The sequence below is a fragment of the Umbelopsis ramanniana genome, assembly GCF_025399195.1.
Source record: "Umbelopsis ramanniana AG unplaced genomic scaffold K450scaffold_32, whole genome shotgun sequence".
Classification (NCBI taxonomy): Eukaryota; Fungi; Mucoromycota; class Umbelopsidomycetes; order Umbelopsidales; family Umbelopsidaceae; genus Umbelopsis; species Umbelopsis ramanniana.
Genome location: NW_026252118.1, coordinates 56,405 through 78,313, shown reverse-complemented (window position 1 = coordinate 78,313; position 21,909 = coordinate 56,405). Strand labels below are relative to the sequence as shown.

Here is a 21,909-nt window from a genome sequence, read left to right as displayed (position 1 = left end):
ATCGAGCCACAAAACATGGTAGATTTCGATCGACTACCAAAGGGAGAATTTTGCTGCTCACGGAAACCCCCATTTGCCTCCTCAAGTCATATTTACGACCTACTGTTTACTTTGCCATCGAACATAAAAGAGACAGAACCGACCATGGGAGAGGGAAAAAAAAGACAATATATTCCGCTATTTCTATGTACAAAATCATCTTATGAATCAAGTTCAGCCAAAAGTTTGGCTCGTACTCGTGCCAGTTCTTCGTTCAGTCTGTCTATCCGCTTCTGACCTTCCTTCCGAATTTGCTCAATTTTGTCTTCATAAATGGATCGCATAAACTGTTCTACAGTCATGTCAAGTTGTTCTGGTGTCAAAAAGTTCTCAAGTTCCTCATCAACATTGTGATTTGGTTCGGTTGAAGCGACTTGCGATTGGATGCTGTTGCCAAACCATTCAAATAGCCCTTCTGGTATCGTATTTTGTGTGTCGGACCGTTGTGATTGACGACGAGCCATTTCAATAGAAGGTGACCTTGGCGGTGACCAGATTGGTTCATTGGAAGCATCATGCAGACTAGGCTCGGCTATCGAGGCCTCTATCGCCTTTCGTTGCTCTTTAAGATTCGGCAGAGTGTTGGTAGGCTGAGGTAAAACCTCGGATGTCGCTGACGCCGGCGCCAAAGTGTTATTATCAGGAAGAGCTTGTGAAAGAGTATCGCCGCCATCCAGACCCGTCGGCGGAGACACTGGTGCTTGCAAATAGGTTTCTGGTACTTTGTCAGTAAACACACTTGTTGCAATATCATCTGTCATATTGTCGTTGTCATCTAGTATTTTATCTTCAATATCGATATTGGCCTGCTTTAAAGATTCCGAAAATGATTTCATCGGTTTCGATACATGACGTTGCTGTTGTATCCTAAATCCCACTGGAGTTGACGATACGATACGCTTAGTAACTGGATTGATGTTGCCTATGGGTGACAAATTGAGACGATCTAGGCTGTCTTGAAGACGCTCGAACCCGAAACCGGCTTCGTCTGCCTGCGGTGTCTCCGAGTCTTGAGCCTTCTCATATTGGTTTACTTTTGCTTGTTGTGGTGTCTTTGTATGGTCCATCTCGCCACTGTCTAAATGGCTTGCCGTCCTCTTTGAACTACTTTGTATATCGACCGGCTCTTGCAAACCTTCATTTTGATCCATTTCCATTCGTTTTTCTCTTCTCGTTCGACTGATACTGAGCGATTTTTTACTGCTGGCCGACTTTTTACCCACAGCTGCTTTTTGCTTTCCCGCTGCAACAGAAGAAGATGCTCCTGTAGCATCATCATTATCGATATCAACGATGATATTGTCATGATCTTGATCAATCTGTCAACAAATAGGAAGTTAAATAATGACTGTCGGATGAATAAAAAAAAAATGGGCTGTACACTAACATGGTCTGTGTCATTTTGTGTGGACCTGATCAAGGTTTCTGGTTGCTTATCGTTGCGTGGCAAGATTGCAGTCGTTGCTGCCAGTGTTGCTGCGTTACTCGCATCACCAGTGGACAGTGTTCGACTCTGGAGTTCTTTAATCTCTTTTAATGAAGAGCTGTTGCTCACTTGATGGTTCGCATCTGCTCGTTTAGGCTGGTTGCTTCCTTTGGCATGGAAACTAGTAAGAAGGCTGCTAAGTTCGGGTCGTGCTTTATACTTTTTTTTAGAGTAGGTGACGATCGGTTTCTTGGGCATTATTTTATCTGTGCTGTAGACAGCACCAACGTCCCATATATCTTCTGTTCCCTGCCTGACCTTTTGGCTAGTTTTTGGGACACTTGCTTCGATCGGCTGATCTTGATCCTAGTCAATGCAAAACAACATTAGCACGAGCCAAATTTCAAATTCATTACCCAAAAGTGAAAAACTTTCTTCTACTTACATCTCTATCGCTTTTTTCTACATCGTTTTCTTCTGTAGCTCTTTTGAAGCTTTTAGACCGTGTACGAGAAACACCCATTAAACAGAGAGTTCCATGTCACAGTAGAAAAGTCAGCCTGCGCGACGCGTGTCTGTGCGGCTAGGAAATTATTTTTCACAGGTACAGGTTCAGGTGGTTTTTATTGGCATTGAAAGTCAGACGGAGTTGCTTGACCATGCTTTTATGTATGGCATACTGTAAGCTCCTGGTCTATGGCATTAAATACACATTATATCTATGTAGAAGTAGTAGTGACAGTCGTTGTTACGCTGTTTTGTCTGGCAAGAGCAGCTTGAAGACTATTCATATACCATTTGTGTAAGCCTAGCGCAGTAGTGCATCCCACAATCAATGTTGCTCCTAAAATGCTGGATATAGGTGGGATTTCATGGAATAGTAGTATACCAAACGCAAAGGCAAAAACAATATCGTTCATCCTCATCAATGTTCCAGGTCCTGCTGGAGCCAGCTGCAGTCTGTGGGGTGATACAAAATAGGTGATGTAATGAATACCAATGTTCATGCCTTTTCCCAAAGCAAGAAATATGTCTTACCCTTGATTAAGTAGACACTGTCCAAGGAAAGCAAATATTCCGACCAACAATAGTATCAAATAATCTTTCCATGTCTCTGGAATAACAAACTTTTGTAGGCCGAAGATTCCAAGCGGGCTGAGAACAGTCGAGATGGCTCCGAAGTAAACAACATGAACCATAAAGTGAGCCCCCTTTCCAACCTTGCGAACCGTGACATAGGCTACGGCAGACAACATCGCACCCATAACAGCGCATATGATGGCAAATATCCGCTGCGATTCGTTATCTTCTGGTTGGGAGCTTCCACCTTCCGATCCAAAAAGGAACTCTGGTCTAGAAACAAGGACGACACCACCAAAAGTTAAGGTTGCGCAAATTCCGTCAAACAAGGTAAATCTTTCCCCAAGAGCAACCGAGGCAAGAATGGCAGTAAATATAGGACCAAGGAAAAATACCACTAAACGGAGGTGAAAACGTCAATCACTAAATTGCCTCTCGATGTTGCTACAATCTCCTCCAAACTTACCGGTTGCATCAGCGAGTGGTAAAGCCGTAAGACAGTAGAAAAATAGAGCGAGACCGACTGAGCCAGCTAAGCCGCGAAGGACCAACCATCCTCGAACCTTTTTATCTCCAAGGGGATTCACCTTGAGAATGAAGCAGCCGACAAGTCCGAGCACAAGCTGCACAAGCGATCTTGCAAACACCATTTCAAAACTGGGGAATACAGAACCTCCGAGCTTCACACATAGAGACATTACTGAAAATCCCAGAGCAGAGAGCGTCATGAGCAACAGTCCAATAATCTCCTTCCTTCGCCGAGCGTGGTCATGAGAAAGCGACAAAGTCGACGCTCGTCTCCCGGTGTTAGCATTGATGCGGTTGGAAGCACTGTTCGATTGAGGTAACAGTGGTGTTGCCTCATTGACGATCGTCAAGCTTGCCGGGATATCTTGTCGAGGTTCTTCACTCTCTGGCATTGCGCAATATTATATGACGATGTCCAAAATGTGAACGAATGTGGAATTTTCGAAAAATTTCATATGCTATCTAACGCAGTCACGATGACGGGTTGGCGGCAGACAAGCAAAGTATCCCATGGCCACATTATTAAAGCTAAGCTAACGTTCGCTTTGAGAAGTGCCGATTAGACAAGGTTAACACTGTTTTAACCCATCTGCATTGTTCAATTATATATATGTGTCATAAAATTAGGAATATTACGTTGTCGTTGGTCGTCTTTTAAGGTATGACTTTATATTACCTAGTCATCATTTCTTGGCCATTTAGGCCATTTAGGTACTTTTTTTCATGCATCACTTTACTCTTTTGTTTTTTTATGACCAGTATTCTTTCGTTAGAAATCTATTTACATAAAACCTGAGTTACGAAGCTCGAGTCTTAAGCGAAAGCTTAGTATCCATCTTTTAATGATGTTCCAGTTCCAATCGTAGCCTACCATTACTTGTTTTATCGCAAAAAAGAGTTCATAATTTTTAAAACTGATAAATGCGCTTCCAAAAAAAAAATCACCTTCTAATAAACATTTACTATACCTGCTATTCTTCCCTAAATGTTTCATCTTCCAACCAATATGTGGATGCAGTTCAGTTAATCATACCACAGTGACATAAAAAAAAAAAATTGAAAGCGATGAAGGATACCCAGTTTTCTATATGACTATCTCTACCAAAGGTCTGCAACATACATCTTTTAATACGCTCATGTCATAAATTCAGTCAGCCGCACAATACGTATTTAACTAGAACTAGATAGTACAGTAATCCAAAGTACTCTAAAGGTACAATAAATGACGCTGAAGTTATCAGCATAAAAATTTTCAAGACAGTTTAGCCCATATGTTTGATCTTCCTTTAATGAAAGCACTAATGCTGCATAATGAGATAGGTAAAATTTCAACTTGACAATCAGCAGTAGTATGCACAAGATATATAGATGCATATTCAACTCGCACCAATGTAATAAAAAAACCAAATTGGTAACAATATACAAGATAAATAAAGCCGCACGGTTATGTCATTGGCAAATAGCATTAGAAAGTAGTTGCCAAGTACTATGATTCGTTTATTTTTCTTGGAAATAATTATTCATAAGCGGACCAACTTCCAATCAAATCCGAATTGGTCCAGCGGTTAGGATTCCTCGCTTTCACCGAGGCGGCCGGGGTTCGACTCCCCGATTCGGAGAATCTTTTTGATTAAATTCTCAATATTCAAAATCATCTCTTTTTTTTTTTTTTTGATCATCCAATCACGTTCTTTCTTTCCAGTTCAATTTTTGCAACTCCATTGGTTGTCCAGATTCCCTCTTCCCGATTTTGAAGAATTTTTTTTTTTGGCCTCTAAAGCTGAGGTCGCAGACGGAAGGCCTGTACTCATTTTATGAGGATTAAATGGATCCTGGATTTTCCACCCACTTCACTCAACATAGACCAGTCTCGTGAGACGATGATATAGATTTAGTATAAAAGCAAAAACTATTCTATTGTCTTGTTATTATAACACAAAAAGATGGAACACAATCCAGGATCCACTTAATCCTCATAAAATGAGTACAGGCTTTCCGTCTGCGACCTCAGCCTTAGAGACAAAGAAAGAAGAAAAAAAAAAAAAATTGAATGCATGTTGAGTAGCCAAACAAAAAAAATCTCCGAATCGGGGAGTCGAACCCCGGCCGCCTCGGTGAAAGCGAGGAATCCTAACCGCTGGACCAATTCGGATTTGATTGAAAGTTGGTCCGTTCATAAATATAAGTTTATACAAAATAAGTTTATACAAAATGTTAGGACCACTACGTCTTCAGCTTAGTCGATACTATATTTCAGCTTTTCGTCTAGTAATACGATAAGATAGCTATAAAAATAACTTTTACTAACCATCAACAGTTGATGGCACTTTTTGTTAATACAGAAAATTTAGTACTTGTAATGGTGTAAAGTTGATAGAGAATTAACCTCAATCACCTCAATGTAATGGCTTTCCTTTGAACGCTCATTGATGCTGCAGGGCATATTTTAATTTTGACATCTTCGCTTGAGCTTTAATTTTTTTTAAAAAAAATTGATGCAAGATAACATTTATAAACTTTTCTTTACATAACGGTAATTTTCTTCAGATTGTGTCAAATTATGATGAGGTACACCACAGCTGTTACTTGGCTTGCAAATAGCTGAAGTAGTCCATTATCATAGCTATTTCTATAATCATGCAAATTAATTGTCGCCAATTTATTTTTTTAAAAAGGGAAGAAAAAAGGAAGCAAGAAAAGAATAAACGCATGACTATTTCTATTTTATTTTTTTCTCAACTTCAACAGTGTGGAGTTTGTATGTTAAAAATGTAAAATTAGATTTGTCTATTTCACTAAGGCTTGGCACGCATTGTTTGAAATAGTACATTGCACTCCAATAGGCATCCATTCTATATCATCGGCAAACTTAGCGTCAAAATGTCACTTTTTGCAGTAATGCGATTTTAAATAAAAGAAATAGAGAATCAAATCTGCGTTAATCTTTTAAATCTATACAGCTTAGTACAATATTCCATTTAATGTTCGCACTTTATTTTCATTTTGTATGGGAGCTATTTAAATAAAGACTTTATATGCATTTGTGCCGGTGCAATTTATTGGACATGACATATGGCTAGGAAACTGTTAACAGCTTCAACATATAATTGGCGACAGAGCCGAATCTTATTACCGGTTTGATTCTCAATAGCCAACATATAAATATGAAAAACCAAAAAGAAAGAGAACATATTGAAGTAGCTAGAAAAACACTGTTTAGTACTTTAAGGGTCTAACATGAAAAATTGGAAAGTTTGTGAACAGCCATGAAATGTGCTTAAGCTCCCATTGTAAAAATAAAATAAAATGGCCATCTAGTAGAAGCCAGCGCAATATAGCTGCTTGACTGATGTCAAATATACCAAAAGAATCTTTGATTCAGTCATTCAAAATAAAAAATAAAAACCATATTCAATTGACCACTGCGTTTTACGATGTAATCAACCGCCAAAAGTAATTTTATGATGCAAACATGTACGAGTGAATTTACAAAAGGTATATTAGATGACGGTAGGAAAGCCCTGAAATTAGCCCTTTATGTATAATCCATACCTATTTTGCCATTAAAACAGCTTAAAACAGCGAATATTACTTTGTATGGGCCATTTTTCTGATGCGGTTTTGCAGATTGGTATATTGCTCCAAAACGAAATCACGTAGAACTTACCTGTAAGCACCAATGAAGTGGCCATCGACAAGGTTCAAAAAATCTGCCTACATAGCCTATCTAAGACTGCCTTGAATTTTAATTACAGGTATCGGCAAACATACTAGCATTTAGCAAAAGATGAGAGCCATTCAAGTTGTCGCACTTTGAGATATCTGACGACAAATTGCTGGAGCTGACTTTCCACTATCGAACCACTGTGAGCACACCGCGTGAAGTAAAGTCCCTTGGAATCAAGAGATGGAGGTATCATCTTAAGAAGAGTGCGTGTGTTCTTCATCATGAAATGCAGATTCAAAAGATAAAAAGTGGCATGCAATATGTCGTAAGTTCTTGAGGTGTTGGTATGAGTTTGGACTGACAATCTTTGGGTTAGGTCGTACTCGACTTGCAGCAATTCTTAGGTGTATTGTTTAAGTGGTTTGATCGATATGACAGTTCAGTCGATCTGTCGCAGCCACATCATCACTTTGGGTAGCAAGAAATTGACCATTGCAAATTTCCATCGATACGTCACAGTCAAATTTTCGGTGTTGTCTGTTGAAACACTGAGACACACCAGAAGTATCTACTCATCATAGGAATACGGACTAAAGGAAACACTACCTTATGTTCCTACAATCCGACAAAAGTACCAAGAAGACAGGGCTGTCAAATATAAGATAGCGTGGGGTCAAAACAACCAAGGCATAGACGATGAGGTTTCAAACTTGGAATTCCAGAAATTACAGAAAGCAGATTAGCATATAAACTGGTCTGGAACGATGCATTACAAATTCACACAAGCGGTGCCAGTAGGACTACGCAATGTCATCGCTGAAGTATTATGTCACGTTCACGACTGAAACGGCGGGGGACACTTTCGCATTAGACACGACCATACAATGTGTCGAAGAAATTGATTGATGAACCTCCGTGACGGAAGACGGTTGCAACTGCATCAAACCTTGCGAAGATTCCAGAGATTTCAAGTTCATATCAATTCAAGGGTACCCGAAATGAATTCAGCTTTATCGATATTCTTGGAAGAGATATAGTCTGGAGATATTGCATAACTACCAGAAAGGTCGAACGGAAACAAGTATCTTTCGATCCATGCATAATGTATTAGCGCATGGATAAAAATGGCAGCCATAACGACCCAAGTGACATAACAAATCGGCTTGACGATATTATACGAAGTTGTGCTGAAGCTAGGCATTCCAAATGGATAATAGCGGACAACGAAAGCAACTTTCATCCTGTTGTTCTAACTCATGATAAGGGAGCTACCGACAATGGATGATAAGTAAAGAGATAGTTCAGCGATATTCAACGTCTGCACAAACCCATGAAGATAGTAACTACCTATCTCAGTTGCTGGTAGCTGCCCCACCGTCAAAGTTACCCTTATACGAAACCGTCATAGGGGGAGAAACCTTCTCCGTAATGATTGACAGTGGTGCTAGTGATAATTACGTTGCGTCTCGAGTAGCCGTATTTGCCTCTCAACAAGACACAGTTCATGGCAGAATTGTCGAGACGGCGGGCGGAGAACGTATCGCCATCGAGAAAGAAGTGGAAGTCACTCTACATTTCCCTGGTTTCCACAACATCATCAGAGCACAAGTGTTCGATAGCAAGTTTGATGTAGTCCTAGGTCGAACATGGTTACGACAATATCAACCCGTCGCAAACTGGCATGATAATAGTTGGACACTATGGAGTGAAGGAGAAAAACATCAGTTAAGGCCAACAATTCCCAGTACAACCGAAGACGAGTTGAATTACCTTTTGTCGGCCAAGCAAATGGAGGATCTAATCAAAAGGAATAAAGATGAGTGTTACCTGATGCATTTTTCTGAAGATGTGATTAACAACAATAGCTCTGAACAGTGGGAGATACTCATGGATGATTTTCAAGAGGTCTTCAAGGACACTCTGCCAGGTCTCCCACCAGAGAGAACGGTACAACATGTCATCAACACTGGAGACGCCGCACACATTACGCGGCCGCCTTACAAGATGAGTCCATTGGAGCTGGACGAGTTACAAAGACAATTGCGGGAGATGTTGCAACTGGGATGGATACAGCCGAGTTCTTCCCCATGGGGAGCTCCAGTGCCATTCGTAAAGAAAAAGGACGGCAGGATGAGAATGTGTATAGATTTCTGTGCGCTAAACAAAGTAACGATACGCAACAAGTATACACTACCACGAATTGATGAGTGCTTGGAACGTCTTCAAAGAGCCTCCCGGTTCACGACGCTTGACTTGGTTAGCGGATACCATCAAATTCGTATCCAGTTTGACCTGAACGCCAGCGACTGGACTAGCAAGACGGATCGGCTTCATTTGACGGTGGTAGCACCAAAAGAGAAGCGGTTTGGATGTCGAATCCGACGCCAAGTCACTATACAAGCCCACAGTGATACCAAGATCTGCCCAGTGGCCGCGTTCCGTGCGTATATAGCACGACATGCTAGTTCACCTTGTTACGCAAAGCATCAAGCCCTACCACACGTCCAGATAAACGCCTTCCTTCGAAGTGTTCGCAATAACGGCAAACCCATCCTCGCCCAACGGATTAGCAAATATATCCAGTCAGTGATGGTCCACATACCGAATGGCGACAAACTCAACGGACGGGCGTTGGGTTCTACCCGCGCCCTCGTTGCTGGGGCATATATAGACGAAGTAGTGGCTCATGGAAATTGGGCATCTCGAGCCACGCTTGAAATGTTTTACAGGTTGTCCACGGAACATCAACCTTTACTGAATCAAACGATTACATACTACTCTCTGATTTTATGGTTCCTGTGTTTGAAAAACCTGTGAATTTTTCTTATGTCTCCTGTAGAACCCATTCATAAGCACAGATTTTTTTTGGGAAGCTTTTTTTTTAATTTTTTTTTTTTTTACGGACGAACTAAGATGATTCCTCAACACCTAGCCATTTATCTACTTATTTATATTATAAATTATTATATCACATGAAAGTTTATCCTTGCACTTTGAACTCCACCACGCTGTATATAGCTTTGGTATGACCAGTGCTGATTCTAAAAGCATAAAACGTAGGTGCTGATATTAAAACAGGCATAAGCAGGTTGTGTCCGGTATCGGACAGTCCTAAGATTAGAAGGAGGTTTAATTAGGCACCATTGAGATATTTCAATCAATTGGGAGTACGCTTATCCGAAAGTCCAGCACAATAAAAAATAGATGGCTTATCTACAGCGAATTTTATTTCATATAGTACCGGAGAAGAACGAAGGCCGGCTTAAATCGGTGAAAAAAATATATATGCTGCATCGTACATGATTGAATATAATGGAATAAGGAGGATTAGCTTTGAACCTGGCAAACAAATTAAATACGACAGTAATTTATAGCTACCTGGTAATTTATATGTCATGTTTGTCGCTCAATGGGAAAAAAGCAACACTTAGGACAAGAGGCTGATCAAGCTCGAAAGTCCTGTTGAGACATAAGTTTGGTACCTCGAAGTGGATTTCATCAGACCCTAAAAACGTAGGATCTCCAAACAAAGCTTAATGTTTATTTGGTCTTATCAAATTTTAAAATCAAGAATCATGTCTTGCATCTTGAAGCCAAAATCATAATTCTTTCACTGTTTTTATAAAAGTGACTTTTTGATTTATGTATAATTATTACTTGTCTTGTCAACTTTCAACAAAATCCGAATTGGTCCAGCGGTTAGGATTCCTCGCTTTCACCGAGGCGGCCGGGGTTCGACTCCCCGATTCGGAGATTTTTTTTGTTTGGCTACTCAACAAGCATTCAATTTTTTTTTTTTTTGCCTTTGGCTGATCCAGAGCTTTTCTGCTGGTGGCCGAAACGCTGTAGCTTTTTATTTCAAGAATGAGTGATAGCTCTAATTGCATCCCAGCTTTTCGATCAATGCCATCGCTCAATTCATACGCCAGATCAATAGTGTCATACAGCAATTGCAAAAGATTCCATATGTTGCCGCTAGGTCACGGCCAGTGTATAAAGCACGACATTCATCGATCATTCGTTTCTATCTTACTACTCAATAACTTTGCAATTCGTGATAAGCAAGCCTCGGCAGACATGTTCTGCTGGGATATTCCAGGAAACGTTGTTGTGAGCATACCGAACGTAAAATTCCAGATTCGTTCAGACCAGACTCAGTGCTGAAGGCGCCTTTCATAAGCTCTCTTTTCCGACAGACCTAGTGAAGTAAAATTCTTCAACTTGAGCTTCACTTTTTTGCAGTAGGCGTACTTGAGGGTTTAATCAGTATACCTGTAGCAGCAATTTATCCACGGGAAGAGTGCTTGCAGTCGACCACGCCGATATTGGCTGGAGTACGGCTATGGAAAATTTGGGTTTGCTTAAATGTAATTTTATTCGCCACGAAAGATATCTTCTAAGTTGGAGCACGCCATGGGGTTAGAGATATGGTAGCTTGCTTACTTCATCCACTTAAATTTGGCGGCATAGCTGCATATGCTGCAAGCCGCAATCGGCCGCCACTGCAGCAGTAACTTGAAATTTTTCTGTTCTCGGCCAGCCCAGACATCGTCAAGTCGGTGGCATAGCTTGCTTACGAAGTGCTGTTCCTGGTGGACCGATTATAAAATGAGTAACACTGATGGTGCAGCATTGCATTCTGCTCGTTGTCGAAATTTCGAAGCTGTGGAGATGCGCAAAGTAAACAGCGATTCCGGTTATAGTGACCGTAAAGTCTTTGTAACTGCTTTCACATCGCAGGTACAAAAAATAATAACAGGTCGCTGATCGTTCCTGTTAAACCAAAAGGTTAATTTCGGATAAACCGCAGTAGCATTGCTGAAACAGCATAGTGTTGTTGTTGAGACAAAGAATTCAATTTGAATGGCTGCAATTTAAAATGCACTATATCTTTGCGAAATATAGCGAAGTAATGGCGTTGTCTAATAATATGATAGAGATTGACCACATAATACACCTTCCCAAGGTTTTGCTTGTCAAACAAATGTGTATACAGGAATCGACTTTCGTTCACCATTCACACTGAGTAGCCATACATTCGAGAGGTTGCATGTCGTATATTCACCAACTGGTAGCCTGTAATTGATCGTACAAAAAAAAATAATTGGGTCTGCAGACTTTATTTCTATGAAAAGGGTGTTTTAGCGACAGTAAAAACAAGAATATGGGCATGGAGTTGAGATGGAATGTTTTACAAAAGAAGGTATTTTTTACTCTTTCGGCCAACATCTTCAAGATATTTACTAGCCTTAGGTGGCTTGCCAAAGACTGGTTCTCGTTCCTTGAGGATATCAGCATAAATACGGCTAACGTCTTCGTTCCAAACCTCGCGGAAGAAGCTAACGCCTCGTGGTGATAGTTGATACTGTTGAATAAATGAGCGAGTGTCGAATCGCTTGTCTTCTACAGAAGGGACCTCAATTTTGCCACTAGGCTGTTCTAGTATTAAAATGGTGTAGCGATGGTACTTTGTACCTTTCTGGGGATGTGGTGGGACATAAGGTAAGATAGTGTCACCGCCACTGACGACAGGTTGAGTGGTGCTTAATGGGACATTAGTGTTAAGCCAAAGGCATTGCTGTTGATAAGTTTGTCGCTCTTGGTCGGGAACATCTGAGGCAAAAGATACGTTAGTTGTTGTCAGAGACTGTAAGATTAACTATTCCTTTTGTGTATTTTTTTCCTTACCTGGATCAATCATCATGACAGTGTAGAGCTTGGTTTCTTCGTGGAAATTTACAAAGGAAACCGTAGGAGGCTTAACGGTCTAGTGAAATGATAATCCATCAGTTTTTATGGCCATGCAATATTCCAATGGTTCGGGATATATAAAATGAAAACACACCTCTCCAGGTTGAAGGAAGATACCGGCTTCCTGAACACTGTTGCCATCGTATTCCACAATGACTTGTGCTGTTGGATCGAATTGCTCCAAAATATCTGGGCATACTCGCATTTGCAAGACTCTTTCCAACAATTTGCTCTTGCGATCTTTCTGGAATTCCCTTTCCACCATGTAGCGATGGACAGGTCGGTTCATGTCACGCATGCCGTTACGAAATCGCCATTGAACTTCGGGGTCATTCAACTCTGCCTTGACTTGGAGGTCAATGGCGAGTTGTTGCAAACGGGTGAGTTGTTGCTTTTGTGTAGGAGAGTTGTTTGCTGGATTGGATTGAGTGGATTGCAGAGTTTAGCTTCAAGTATATTTAAGAGAGCAACAAGTATGCCTGCTTGCGCAAATCCTTCTCACCTTTCTTAACTTTGGCGAGTTCTTTCTCCACCTTTTTCAGCATAGAATATCTATATTCTTTATCCTGAGCAATCAATTTGAGAGCCTCGTCGTATGCTGGATTGACATTTGTTTTTGGAGCAGCAAATGAAGGAGTAGCTTCGGTCGCTAATGTTCGGTTGAGCTATTTGAACAGTGGTAATGATTGGTCAATGTGGGGATTGGTAGTGGTGAGTACTAAAGCAAGAGAAGTCCATTGGATTTCGGTTCAATATCTTTACCTTCAACGTTGACCTTGCCGCGCTGGACACTCTGTGAATGGCATTTCGAGACAGCATGGCTAAATGTGAGTTTCAAGCTGAAATGTGATTTTTTTTGCCAGGCCCCTTTGTGTTAAAAAGCAGCAACAAAAATTATGACAGCAGCTAAGCCACTGAATTCTTGTTCCCTCGCAAAATTTGACCTGCAGCAGCTCGTACAGTCAGACCACGAGGTTTTGAGAGTCGAGGTCACGAGACTGATTGCTCGAAGGTCGGGAACGCTAAAAATATCTTTTTCATGTAATTCACTAAGTGGTTTTCAGTGGCAAACACGGAACTTTTGTTGCTCTACCGGTATGTTGTTTTTTTGTTTATATAGAAAAGTTGCTACTGATTACAGTTATAAATGCATATGATACAACCAATGAGGAGGAAGAATAGTTGAGGGAAGGAGTGAAAGAGTAAGATTAAGCTGTCGCCGTTAGATATTGTAGAAGGAAGGATTTAAGTGGAAGCAAGGTTTTACAATTTTTCATGGGGTTTGTTCTCGACAACGGCAGCATCATCAGGCTTATAAGTATCGGTAGCTCCATCCGTCTTTTGCTCATAGTAACCTCCAGCGGCACCAGCGCCATAATAATTCTGATCGTTGTAGGTGGTATCTGAGAAACCGTGGTCACTACCAGGGTTACCAGAATAGTTATAATATTGACCTTGTTGTTGGTTATAGTAGTCAGGGTGTTGTTGAAGTTGTGGTTGATAGGATGGAACAAAGCGACGAGCCCCGTTGTTACCATATTGGTCATCATAGTATTGGTCTCCTCCAAATTGAGGCAGGGTAGGTTCTTGGCGAGCTCCGGAGGCCATGGCACCTGCACCTGCAGCGGCGGCAGCGGCGGAAGCTGTACCCATAGGGCGAGCAGGGAAATCATGGTCGTCCAAACCATAGTCATCAAAATCTGCGTCTCTTTTGCGTCTTCGAGTACATCCTCCCTTTCGATTGATCCAAGTCAAGATACCAGCAATCAGGGCCAATCCAACTGTTTCAGAAATATAAAAATAAGCACGCAGGAAAAACTGACTTTGAAAAAGTTTATTAGAAAATCACTTACCGATACCGCCAACCGTGGCACCTGCAATAATACCAGTTTTGTTACTGTTATCGGAGGAAGGAGGGTTGGTAGGTGTAGGCGTGCCCGAGATGGAGGCAGTGGTGGAAGCTGATACCAAAGTGACTGTGGTCGATGGTGCGATGGATGTAGGCGGCTTCGAGTCAGACGTAGTGGGGGCAGATGTGGTAGCAGCAGAAGAAGTGGAAGCTACTGAGGAAGTCACAGGAACACTGGATGACGAAGATGGAACAGAAGATGATGCGGGAGGGACGGATGAGGTTGTAGGTTCACTCGAAGTCGTAGTAGTAGATGTGGGTGGTGGAGGAGCTGAAGTGGTAGAATCAGTGGTAGTGGTGGTGGTGGTGGTTGCAGCGGCGGATGAACCAGGATCGACAATAGGCAATTGAGCAAGTGCCGTGCCTGACACGGCCAGCAAGGCAAGCAAAATATTAACTTTCATTCAGCAGAAAGCTTTGAAGAAAATTTTTTAGAAAATAAAGAAGGGAGAAGCAGAGTGAAAAAAAGGATTATATACAAATTTAAAAGGGTGATATGGGCTACAAATAGCAGAATGGGTAGCACAGTTATGTGATTGGCTACTTTCGTTTCTCAGCTGCCTTCTTGCGACGTTGCTCCTCCAGTTCTCGATCAGACACCCGCGCCACGAAATGTCCGACCGTTTCAGTAATTAAACCTTCCACTGGATGACGGGTCTGACCAACTACTGCTATGTTTCGAGTGCTAGGAATACGCAGTTGGTCTTCGTCAATGCTGTAACCACACTGAATAGCGATGTTCTTGACATAGTCGGTATATTCACGGTATTTGCCACCCTCCAATCCACTCAGGCCCTTATGCCGACTACCATCCAACTGAAAATAGCAGCATGGAATAACGATGAATCTGGAAAACAAAAACGGTCGGTCAAAAAGTTTCCTACTCCTATATTTTTGGGTCTTGGCAACATACCTGCTTTCAGTTCTAGCTGCCATGATTGGTGTCCTGTATTCCCCCCGCACGTGTGTTACGTCAGAAGCACAATCCTTTTTCCTGCTACAGATTAGCACGGTACTCACCATGGCACCAGTTCGTCGGCATGGTTTGCAATAAGCCAGTCCACATTTGGATAGGACGCCGTTGGAGGGTGTAAGCTTTGCACTAATGACGACATGGTATTGAGCTTTTTTGTAAATTCAAGTGGTTTCCTTTGTTCATAACAGGAATTTACCTATCAGGCAATCGTCTTTGCCATCACAGAGTTGATCCCAGATTTTTCGTTTGGCTATATCGACACCTTTTCCAGGATGCCCTTCGCTCACCAGAAGATGAGTCAACAGGCCGTTGCCACAACCTAAATCAACAAAGGATTGGAGTCTGTGCGCCAGCCAAACCAATCAGACCGACAATTTTGATTCACGGGAGATCACGAACTAAACCATGTCTTACCTAGATTGTCCTAAACGCTGTCGTTCTATCTGCCATAAGCAGATCAAATAGCTGGCAATTGCGATATCTTCAAATACAAATTTTGTTGGGTCGGTTTTTTCTGTCCATTGGCTGGTCCCAGGAATTTAAAAAAGATTTTTAGGGCTAAGCAAGTTGGTTCCCCCCGCCATACTACCTAATTTTTAGCATACCTGATAATCTTGTCCGCATACTTGGCCTTGATACGCGCGTACGTTTCATGGTACATTTCTTTAGGAACAAGCACATCGTGATTTGCTCGCTTCTCGTATCCCAACGAGGTATGTATGCACCACTTGTACAGTTTATGGAACACTTCGCTTAGTGCGTAGATCTGCCACAATCAAGGGTCCCCAAACAAACATAACAAGGTTGTTTTAGGAACCGCTTTACTAAAAATATCGCCACCGTCACAGGAGCTTACCATCTTATCATTGCTGATCCCTGTCTGGGTTATACTGAATGGCTTAATCTCTAGCCTAATAACCGCTTCACTACAAAAAATGAGATTGGTTAGAGCAGAATGTCGAAAGAGGCAATCTTCGTAACACCTATTGGGTCATAATAGTCCCAAATGATACTTTAGTCTTACGTATCATGCTGATCGTCTGTAATACGACTGTCAAACACTAGACTGTATGCGCGAACCTAAGATGGGTGGGGGTCATCAAGCAGCGGTACTATTATTCCACACCAACACAATTGTACGATACCTTTGGGTAATAGAACGGCAGTTGATTTTCTGATACTACATCAGGGGCGAAGGTCACGCGAGCTGGACGTGTTTCTAAATAGTGAGTGGCGAGCTGTAAGCACATGTATGCCACACAGGATGGGAATAAAGAAATGTAACAAACCATTGCTAGCATGATATTCGACTAGTTCCTTCAAAATTGGATCTTTTGATTTTCGTTTTGGTATTAAATTTCGAGTGATACGTTCGTTGGGCAATTCAACTCGATCGATGATATCGCACTTGCGAAGAGGAGGAATAACGAGTTCAGGTTCCAGTGTCCATTTTTTCTGCACACAAGTATTACAATTTGTTAACGTAGGAATAGCATATGGGACTAGCTCAACTCGTGACTGTGACAAATACTCACAACTACAGCCCAAAATGCCTCCTCATCGACCAAGATGCTTTGTTCTGCAACAATGAACCAGTCACTATCAGCATACTGTCTTGGTTTGTCAAAGTAGTACGAAGGAGCAAAGAGCTTGAAGAGATCATCGCTGTCGCTCATGGTAGGTGTCAACTGCTTTCTCAATTTTTTTTTCTTGAGCTGGTAAAATTGAAGTAGGTATTCCAAGTCCGATATAACTAATGGTTGTACGGGCAGACCAGTATCAAAGGCTTTGAATACATACTCTACCCTATGATGGTAGATTATTGCTTGTCAAACAAGCTGTATTACTGTAGCAGAAAGTATATGCTTGGAACCATCCTTTACAAAGTGTTGAAATTTGTCCCTGGAGTAGCGTGGTGTGGTGTGGTGGGGTGAACGGGCAATTCACGTGACTCAAAGCCACCCATTCCAAAAGGCTGCAAGAAAAAAAAAAAGAGGGATTTGTAGACACAAGCATTGACAAAGGAATGATTGCTCGAACATTACCGCGCATGCTCGGTAAAGGAGCACACCTTTCACGTTCATTCGCCACCTCAATACAGGCACGAGCACCTCTTGTTTCTAGTAATTATCGCATTGCGTCTGGCATCGTCCTTTCACGCACTCCACAAATCACTCGAGATTCCACTCCATTTGAAAAGGCTTACTTTGACTATTCTGAGAAGCTCGAGAGACAATCAGCAATCCCTCTCCCAGCAGACTTTTACTTCAAAAAAGGTTCGCTTGCTGAACGCAGGTGGAAGGAAGATGAAGCCGCTCGCATGAAGGCGATGGCTGATCCCAAATTGTCCCTTAGTGAGGCTGTCAAGGAGACTCAAGTCAAACAAGAAGACGCAGACGTTACTACACAAATGAACAAGTTTGAAACCGGAAGCAGACTGAGCGAGGCCGATAAAAAGAATGATATCAAAAGCTTAAACCGAGCATTACAGCGAACCTTGTACCTCATTGTCAAGAAACCAAGGGACCAACATGCTTGGCAGTTCCCTCAAGGTGCTGTCGAAGAGGGTGAATACCTCCATGATGCAGCAGAACGAGAGCTTGAAGAGGAGTGTGGCAAGAACATGGATGTTTGGTTTGTTGGAAGACAACCTGTTGGTCACTATGCTTACAAGTTCCCTGAAGACCACGTCGCTAAGTACCCTGGAGCCACTGGAGCCAAAGTTTTCTTTATGAAGGCTCATGTATTTGCTGGTCAATGCAATCCCGACAACAAGGAAGTTGTTGACTTTGCATGGGTTACCAAAGACGAACTACCCAACTATGTATCGCCAGAATACTTTAACGCTGTTAAGGATATGTTGAGCGATTTGTAAATTACCAGAAATAATATTTCTCTAGACTTTTTTCCCCCCTTCTTTCTTTCATTTTTCCTCAAAAGTAGTTATCACTATTGGTTGGGTTGCTTCTATAGTAGCTATGCAAATGGATGGTCATATAAGAATAAAACAAAACAAATATTACACCACAAAGGTCTTATGCCAATTTTTGTTGGCCTTTTTCTTTTCTTGTTTCCCCTGTCATTTTGGCGGTTTTAGCTCCGAACTGTATAGCACGCTTCCAATTTCGGCTGGCTTGGTGCATGCCCAGACGTCGACATAAGTGTCGTAACAAAAGTTTCTCGCCGACACCTCGCGGGTAACGCATGTCCATTTTCAGATCACATCTTGTTGCGCACATCCACCGCACGACGTCCGTACTGAGAAAAGGGAATCGTACTTCCTTTCCATGGTCAGATATGATGCGGTCATCACGGCCTAGTAATAAACAGATGATGTTAGAAGAGAATTGGCGGTTTGAATACAGTTCATTGGCACTTACCCATGTTTCGAGATGATATGCGGTCTATGTCGACTTGAAGCTGGAAAGTGACAATGGAGAAAAAGGAAGAATATCAATACTAGTCTAGCGCACAGGCAACATGCATCGAATCATAGTCGTCTAACCTCTTTAATCATTTGGTGCCATCCACCTTGTCGATATGCCTCTCTATGCCTAGAGTATCCGCCCAGTTGCTCATCTGCTCCCAGACCAGAGAGAAGTACTCTTGCTTTACTGTGATATTGCTCCTCCTTACCATCAGATTGATTTATTATGCCTGAATTAGCGCAAAACGTGTTGAGTATTATGAATGCATGCCACGCCACACATTATCGCTACCGAGTTTTTACGTACCTTCTCCTCTCGCTGCGAACCAAAACGCCATGGCTATGCTCTACAAGCAAGTGTTACAAATGTGGACGTTTGATGGTGAAAACATCGTGCTGTTCTTACCAAATCCATGACGGTATCTAAAGGAACTATGCGATCAATGATCTGTTGACGACACCGCATTGCTTCTTCATAAGGTACATCAATTTCCACAAAATTCCAAGTTCGGTGCGGGGCAATATTTCTGGGTCATATTGGTCAGAATGAGATCTAGACAAAACCTATCCCATTTCTTCAGACTTACCGGAGCTCCTGCACGCTAGCTCTGCCTGTTTTGCGATCTGGGACATCGTAGTTTGCTGGTGTCTTCTTATTTTGATTAATGCGGGGATTCTCGAACGCAACATTGAGCAAATCTATGTTTTGGTCATGTGGAAGATAGCTATCTACAAGAGCCGCCAGACATAAGCAATCTAGACCACCAGAGAATAAAATGGCTACTTTGGTTGTTTCTCTAGATCTTTGCCGTACGAAATAGAAGCGTAAGTGAACGTCTATGGTGATTGTCTTGTGCAAAAATCAAGAAGATACTTAGCGTGCACTTACATATGATTTGGTACATCAATAACCCTTCTTCGAACTGAATCACCCAAGACAGAGTGTAGTTCATCTATCGCTCGGTCCATTTCGTCTGAAATTGCAGGAACAAAGTCCTCAGGTACAGCTATATCCTCAGTCGTCAAGGTTTCAGGCACGTCAGGATTAACTTTGGAAAATGGTAGTGCCTAAATTGCAATACTATGTTACAATCATGACCTTCCAGTGACTGTAATTGCTGTAACATTTTAACTACCAGAAATCGGCTGCTATAGCCATCGCTGCTATCATCTGGATGGCGCCACTGGAAATGCGATATACAATCGGATATCTGCAAAAGAGTATAAGAACCACTAGCAATTGTCAAACACCCGAAGTCATATTAGATCACTTACACTGTTTGTACCAGAAGATCCAATCAGTTTGTCAATGTGAATACAATATACGCCATCCGCCGGTACTTCTTCCCAAAAGTTGCCATTCTCTGTAATATTTGGTGAGGATGACACTGACGACAAGTAAAAACTATCGTCAAATTCTGTTGGTTTATGCCAAAGCAAAGATCTTCTACCAAGACAGTCTCTAGCAAACCATAGTCGGGCTGTTGAAGCTTGCCAGAACACAATGCTGTACGGGCCTTCAATTCGTTGTAATACATCCAGTACTTGACTGTCAGACCAGTCATCTTCAATTTCATTGATCTGCTCAAGTTCTCTCATGAGCATTTGGGTATCATTTTCTTCCGGTTTAACCTTGCAAATAAGCTCTTAGAATGTAGTACAAGGGTCTTCTCTTGACACCTATTGATACTTACCTCGATTCCACCAAAGATCTCTCCATTCCAGCACAAGACATCTTTCCTCTCGTCTACCAAAGGCTGTGGCACATTTTCTTTTCCACGCAAATGTAAAACAGCGCCAAAGAATACCATTTGCACTTCATTGCCGGTACTATCCTGGCCAATGGGAACAGAATGGGAATTTTGAGCGTCCGGGCCTGGTCAGTCAATATGGGTATCAATAGTTGAAACGATATAACTACATCTAAAACCAATTTATCTACCTCGCTTTGTATTCAGCTCGCATAGTTCTGACCATATATTACTCCTCTCGGAAGGACCATTAGAGCCTAGGACGAATGCAATGCCACACATGGAAGAAGGCAAATATCTGAGCTGACAGGCAAAGGCAGTCCCAATTTTTTCGTTGGAAAAAAACGCGTGCACGTCGCGTCGGCAGTAAAAAATTCAGCTTTCTTTTTCTGAATCGTCTCGAAAATGCCAATCTCTCCTGACGCGACAAAACGGAGGAAGCGAACCGAAAACAAGCCGCAGGACAAGTTCAGCGCACTTAGAGATGCGCGAAAAAATAAGACTCGTCTCCAGGATTTTCAGGTACCTGGCCATATCCGCTCTCTATACACCTCATGACGCTTCATTCCTTAACCATCCCAAATTTTACCTTCGTAATCCACTCTAGTTCCAAGATCAGGGCGAAGTATACACTGTTGTTGAAGAAGGAGATTATCAGATGCTAGCTCGTGACAGACAAAATGAGGATTTCGTCGACGACGACGATCATGCTGGATATGCTGATGGTACCGAAGACTGGGACGAACAACGTTTTTCTGATGAATATTCTGACAACGAAGCTCGAGCATCTGGTAAGTAAAGAGAACTTAAGGAAAGGGAATAGCTGAACGGTCAAGCTGATCGTAACTTCCAATAGCAGCTGACAGAAAAAGAAAGCGCAGCAAGAAGGAGAAGCTGTCCCCAACTAAACCGAAAAATTCGCTCGATCAATTTTTCTCAAGAGGCATGGCAGAGCGCAAACCTCTTACAGAAAAGAAGAATGAAAAGGTATGTTTGGAATTGAAATGGTAAACCGGAGATAGAAGAAATTTAATGACGATTATGACACATAGACGAAAGCAACGGAAAATGACGACGACTTTATGGACAATTTGCTGGGTTCCTTGGATCAATCTGATGAACAAGAGAAAAAGCCCGAGTATGAACAACCAAGTGTCCCTGTACCTACAAGACGTGGTCTTCATCCCAACACACTGCAATCTCGTAACCCAGCAAGAGTCGTAGAGGTGCCACAGATAAAGAAGGAGGAATCGCCAGAATTATATGATGATTATAATATCGATGACTCAGATTTGCTATCCCCTGTACCGATGCAAAAAGCTGAAGAGGTTCTGGATGACATTAATATCGACGAT

General features: G+C 41.9%; 8 protein-coding genes and 3 non-coding genes across 11 annotated transcripts; 4 read left to right on the top strand and 7 right to left on the bottom strand.

Moving 5' to 3' along the window:
- Window positions 1–72: 72 nt before the first annotated feature.
- Window positions 73–2,035, bottom strand: K450DRAFT_243683 (uncharacterized protein). Its single transcript, XM_051589465.1, has 3 exons — window positions 1,911–2,035; window positions 1,427–1,831; window positions 73–1,358 (listed from the first exon to the last, which is right to left on the bottom strand). The coding sequence occupies exons 1-3, from the start codon at window positions 1,986–1,988 to the stop codon at window positions 201–203; spliced, it is 1,641 nt and encodes a 546-aa protein (XP_051444068.1). The 5' UTR covers window positions 1,989–2,035; the 3' UTR covers window positions 73–200.
- A 350-nt stretch (window positions 2,036–2,385) lies between these two features.
- K450DRAFT_243681 (uncharacterized protein) lies at window positions 2,386–3,495 on the bottom strand. The gene is made up of 2 exons (XM_051589464.1): window positions 3,012–3,495; window positions 2,386–2,942 (listed from the first exon to the last, which is right to left on the bottom strand). Exons 1-2 carry the CDS (start codon window positions 3,463–3,465, stop codon window positions 2,500–2,502), a joined length of 897 nt encoding a protein of 298 aa, XP_051444067.1. The 5' UTR covers window positions 3,466–3,495; the 3' UTR covers window positions 2,386–2,499.
- Window positions 3,496–4,620: 1,125 nt separating this feature from the next.
- On the top strand, window positions 4,621–4,692 carry K450DRAFT_t64. The gene has a single exon. It is a non-coding gene; the product is annotated as a tRNA-Glu (tRNA).
- Window positions 4,693–5,153: 461 nt separating this feature from the next.
- Window positions 5,154–5,225, bottom strand: K450DRAFT_t56. Its single transcript has one exon. It is a non-coding gene; the product is annotated as a tRNA-Glu (tRNA).
- Window positions 5,226–10,421: 5,196 nt separating this feature from the next.
- Window positions 10,422–10,493, top strand: K450DRAFT_t65. Its single transcript has one exon. It is a non-coding gene; the product is annotated as a tRNA-Glu (tRNA).
- Window positions 10,494–11,822: 1,329 nt separating this feature from the next.
- Window positions 11,823–13,349, bottom strand: K450DRAFT_243679 (uncharacterized protein). The gene is made up of 5 exons (XM_051589463.1): window positions 13,254–13,349; window positions 12,994–13,156; window positions 12,586–12,905; window positions 12,429–12,507; window positions 11,823–12,353 (listed from the first exon to the last, which is right to left on the bottom strand). Exons 1-5 carry the CDS (start codon window positions 13,308–13,310, stop codon window positions 11,932–11,934), a joined length of 1,041 nt encoding a protein of 346 aa, XP_051444066.1. The 5' UTR covers window positions 13,311–13,349; the 3' UTR covers window positions 11,823–11,931.
- A 364-nt stretch (window positions 13,350–13,713) lies between these two features.
- K450DRAFT_243672 (uncharacterized protein) lies at window positions 13,714–15,077 on the bottom strand. The gene is made up of 2 exons (XM_051589462.1): window positions 14,345–15,077; window positions 13,714–14,272 (listed from the first exon to the last, which is right to left on the bottom strand). Exons 1-2 carry the CDS (start codon window positions 14,802–14,804, stop codon window positions 13,755–13,757), a joined length of 978 nt encoding a protein of 325 aa, XP_051444065.1. The 5' UTR covers window positions 14,805–15,077; the 3' UTR covers window positions 13,714–13,754.
- On the bottom strand, window positions 14,599–17,284 carry K450DRAFT_243662 (uncharacterized protein). The gene is made up of 11 exons (XM_051589461.1): window positions 16,912–17,284; window positions 16,666–16,831; window positions 16,522–16,595; window positions 16,401–16,456; window positions 16,233–16,302; window positions 15,982–16,142; window positions 15,791–15,901; window positions 15,573–15,718; window positions 15,421–15,502; window positions 15,314–15,346; window positions 14,599–15,247 (listed from the first exon to the last, which is right to left on the bottom strand). The coding sequence occupies exons 1-11, from the start codon at window positions 17,050–17,052 to the stop codon at window positions 14,941–14,943; spliced, it is 1,347 nt and encodes a 448-aa protein (XP_051444064.1). The 5' UTR covers window positions 17,053–17,284; the 3' UTR covers window positions 14,599–14,940.
- An 87-nt stretch (window positions 17,285–17,371) lies between these two features.
- Window positions 17,372–18,526, top strand: K450DRAFT_243658 (uncharacterized protein). The gene has a single exon (XM_051589460.1). The coding sequence runs from the start codon at window positions 17,403–17,405 to the stop codon at window positions 18,249–18,251; it is 849 nt and encodes a 282-aa protein (XP_051444063.1). The 5' UTR covers window positions 17,372–17,402; the 3' UTR covers window positions 18,252–18,526.
- On the bottom strand, window positions 18,332–21,076 carry K450DRAFT_243652 (uncharacterized protein). The gene is made up of 11 exons (XM_051589459.1): window positions 20,746–21,076; window positions 20,498–20,679; window positions 20,079–20,435; window positions 19,940–20,014; window positions 19,693–19,871; window positions 19,391–19,606; window positions 19,210–19,330; window positions 19,111–19,150; window positions 18,882–19,033; window positions 18,757–18,796; window positions 18,332–18,692 (listed from the first exon to the last, which is right to left on the bottom strand). The coding sequence occupies exons 1-11, from the start codon at window positions 20,834–20,836 to the stop codon at window positions 18,412–18,414; spliced, it is 1,734 nt and encodes a 577-aa protein (XP_051444062.1). The 5' UTR covers window positions 20,837–21,076; the 3' UTR covers window positions 18,332–18,411.
- On the top strand, window positions 20,834–21,571 carry K450DRAFT_243650 (uncharacterized protein). Its single transcript, XM_051589458.1, has 3 exons — window positions 20,834–21,076; window positions 21,162–21,345; window positions 21,414–21,571. The coding sequence occupies exons 1-3, from the start codon at window positions 20,960–20,962 to the stop codon at window positions 21,563–21,565; spliced, it is 453 nt and encodes a 150-aa protein (XP_051444061.1). The 5' UTR covers window positions 20,834–20,959; the 3' UTR covers window positions 21,566–21,571.
- The last annotated feature ends 338 nt before the right edge of the window (window positions 21,572–21,909 follow it).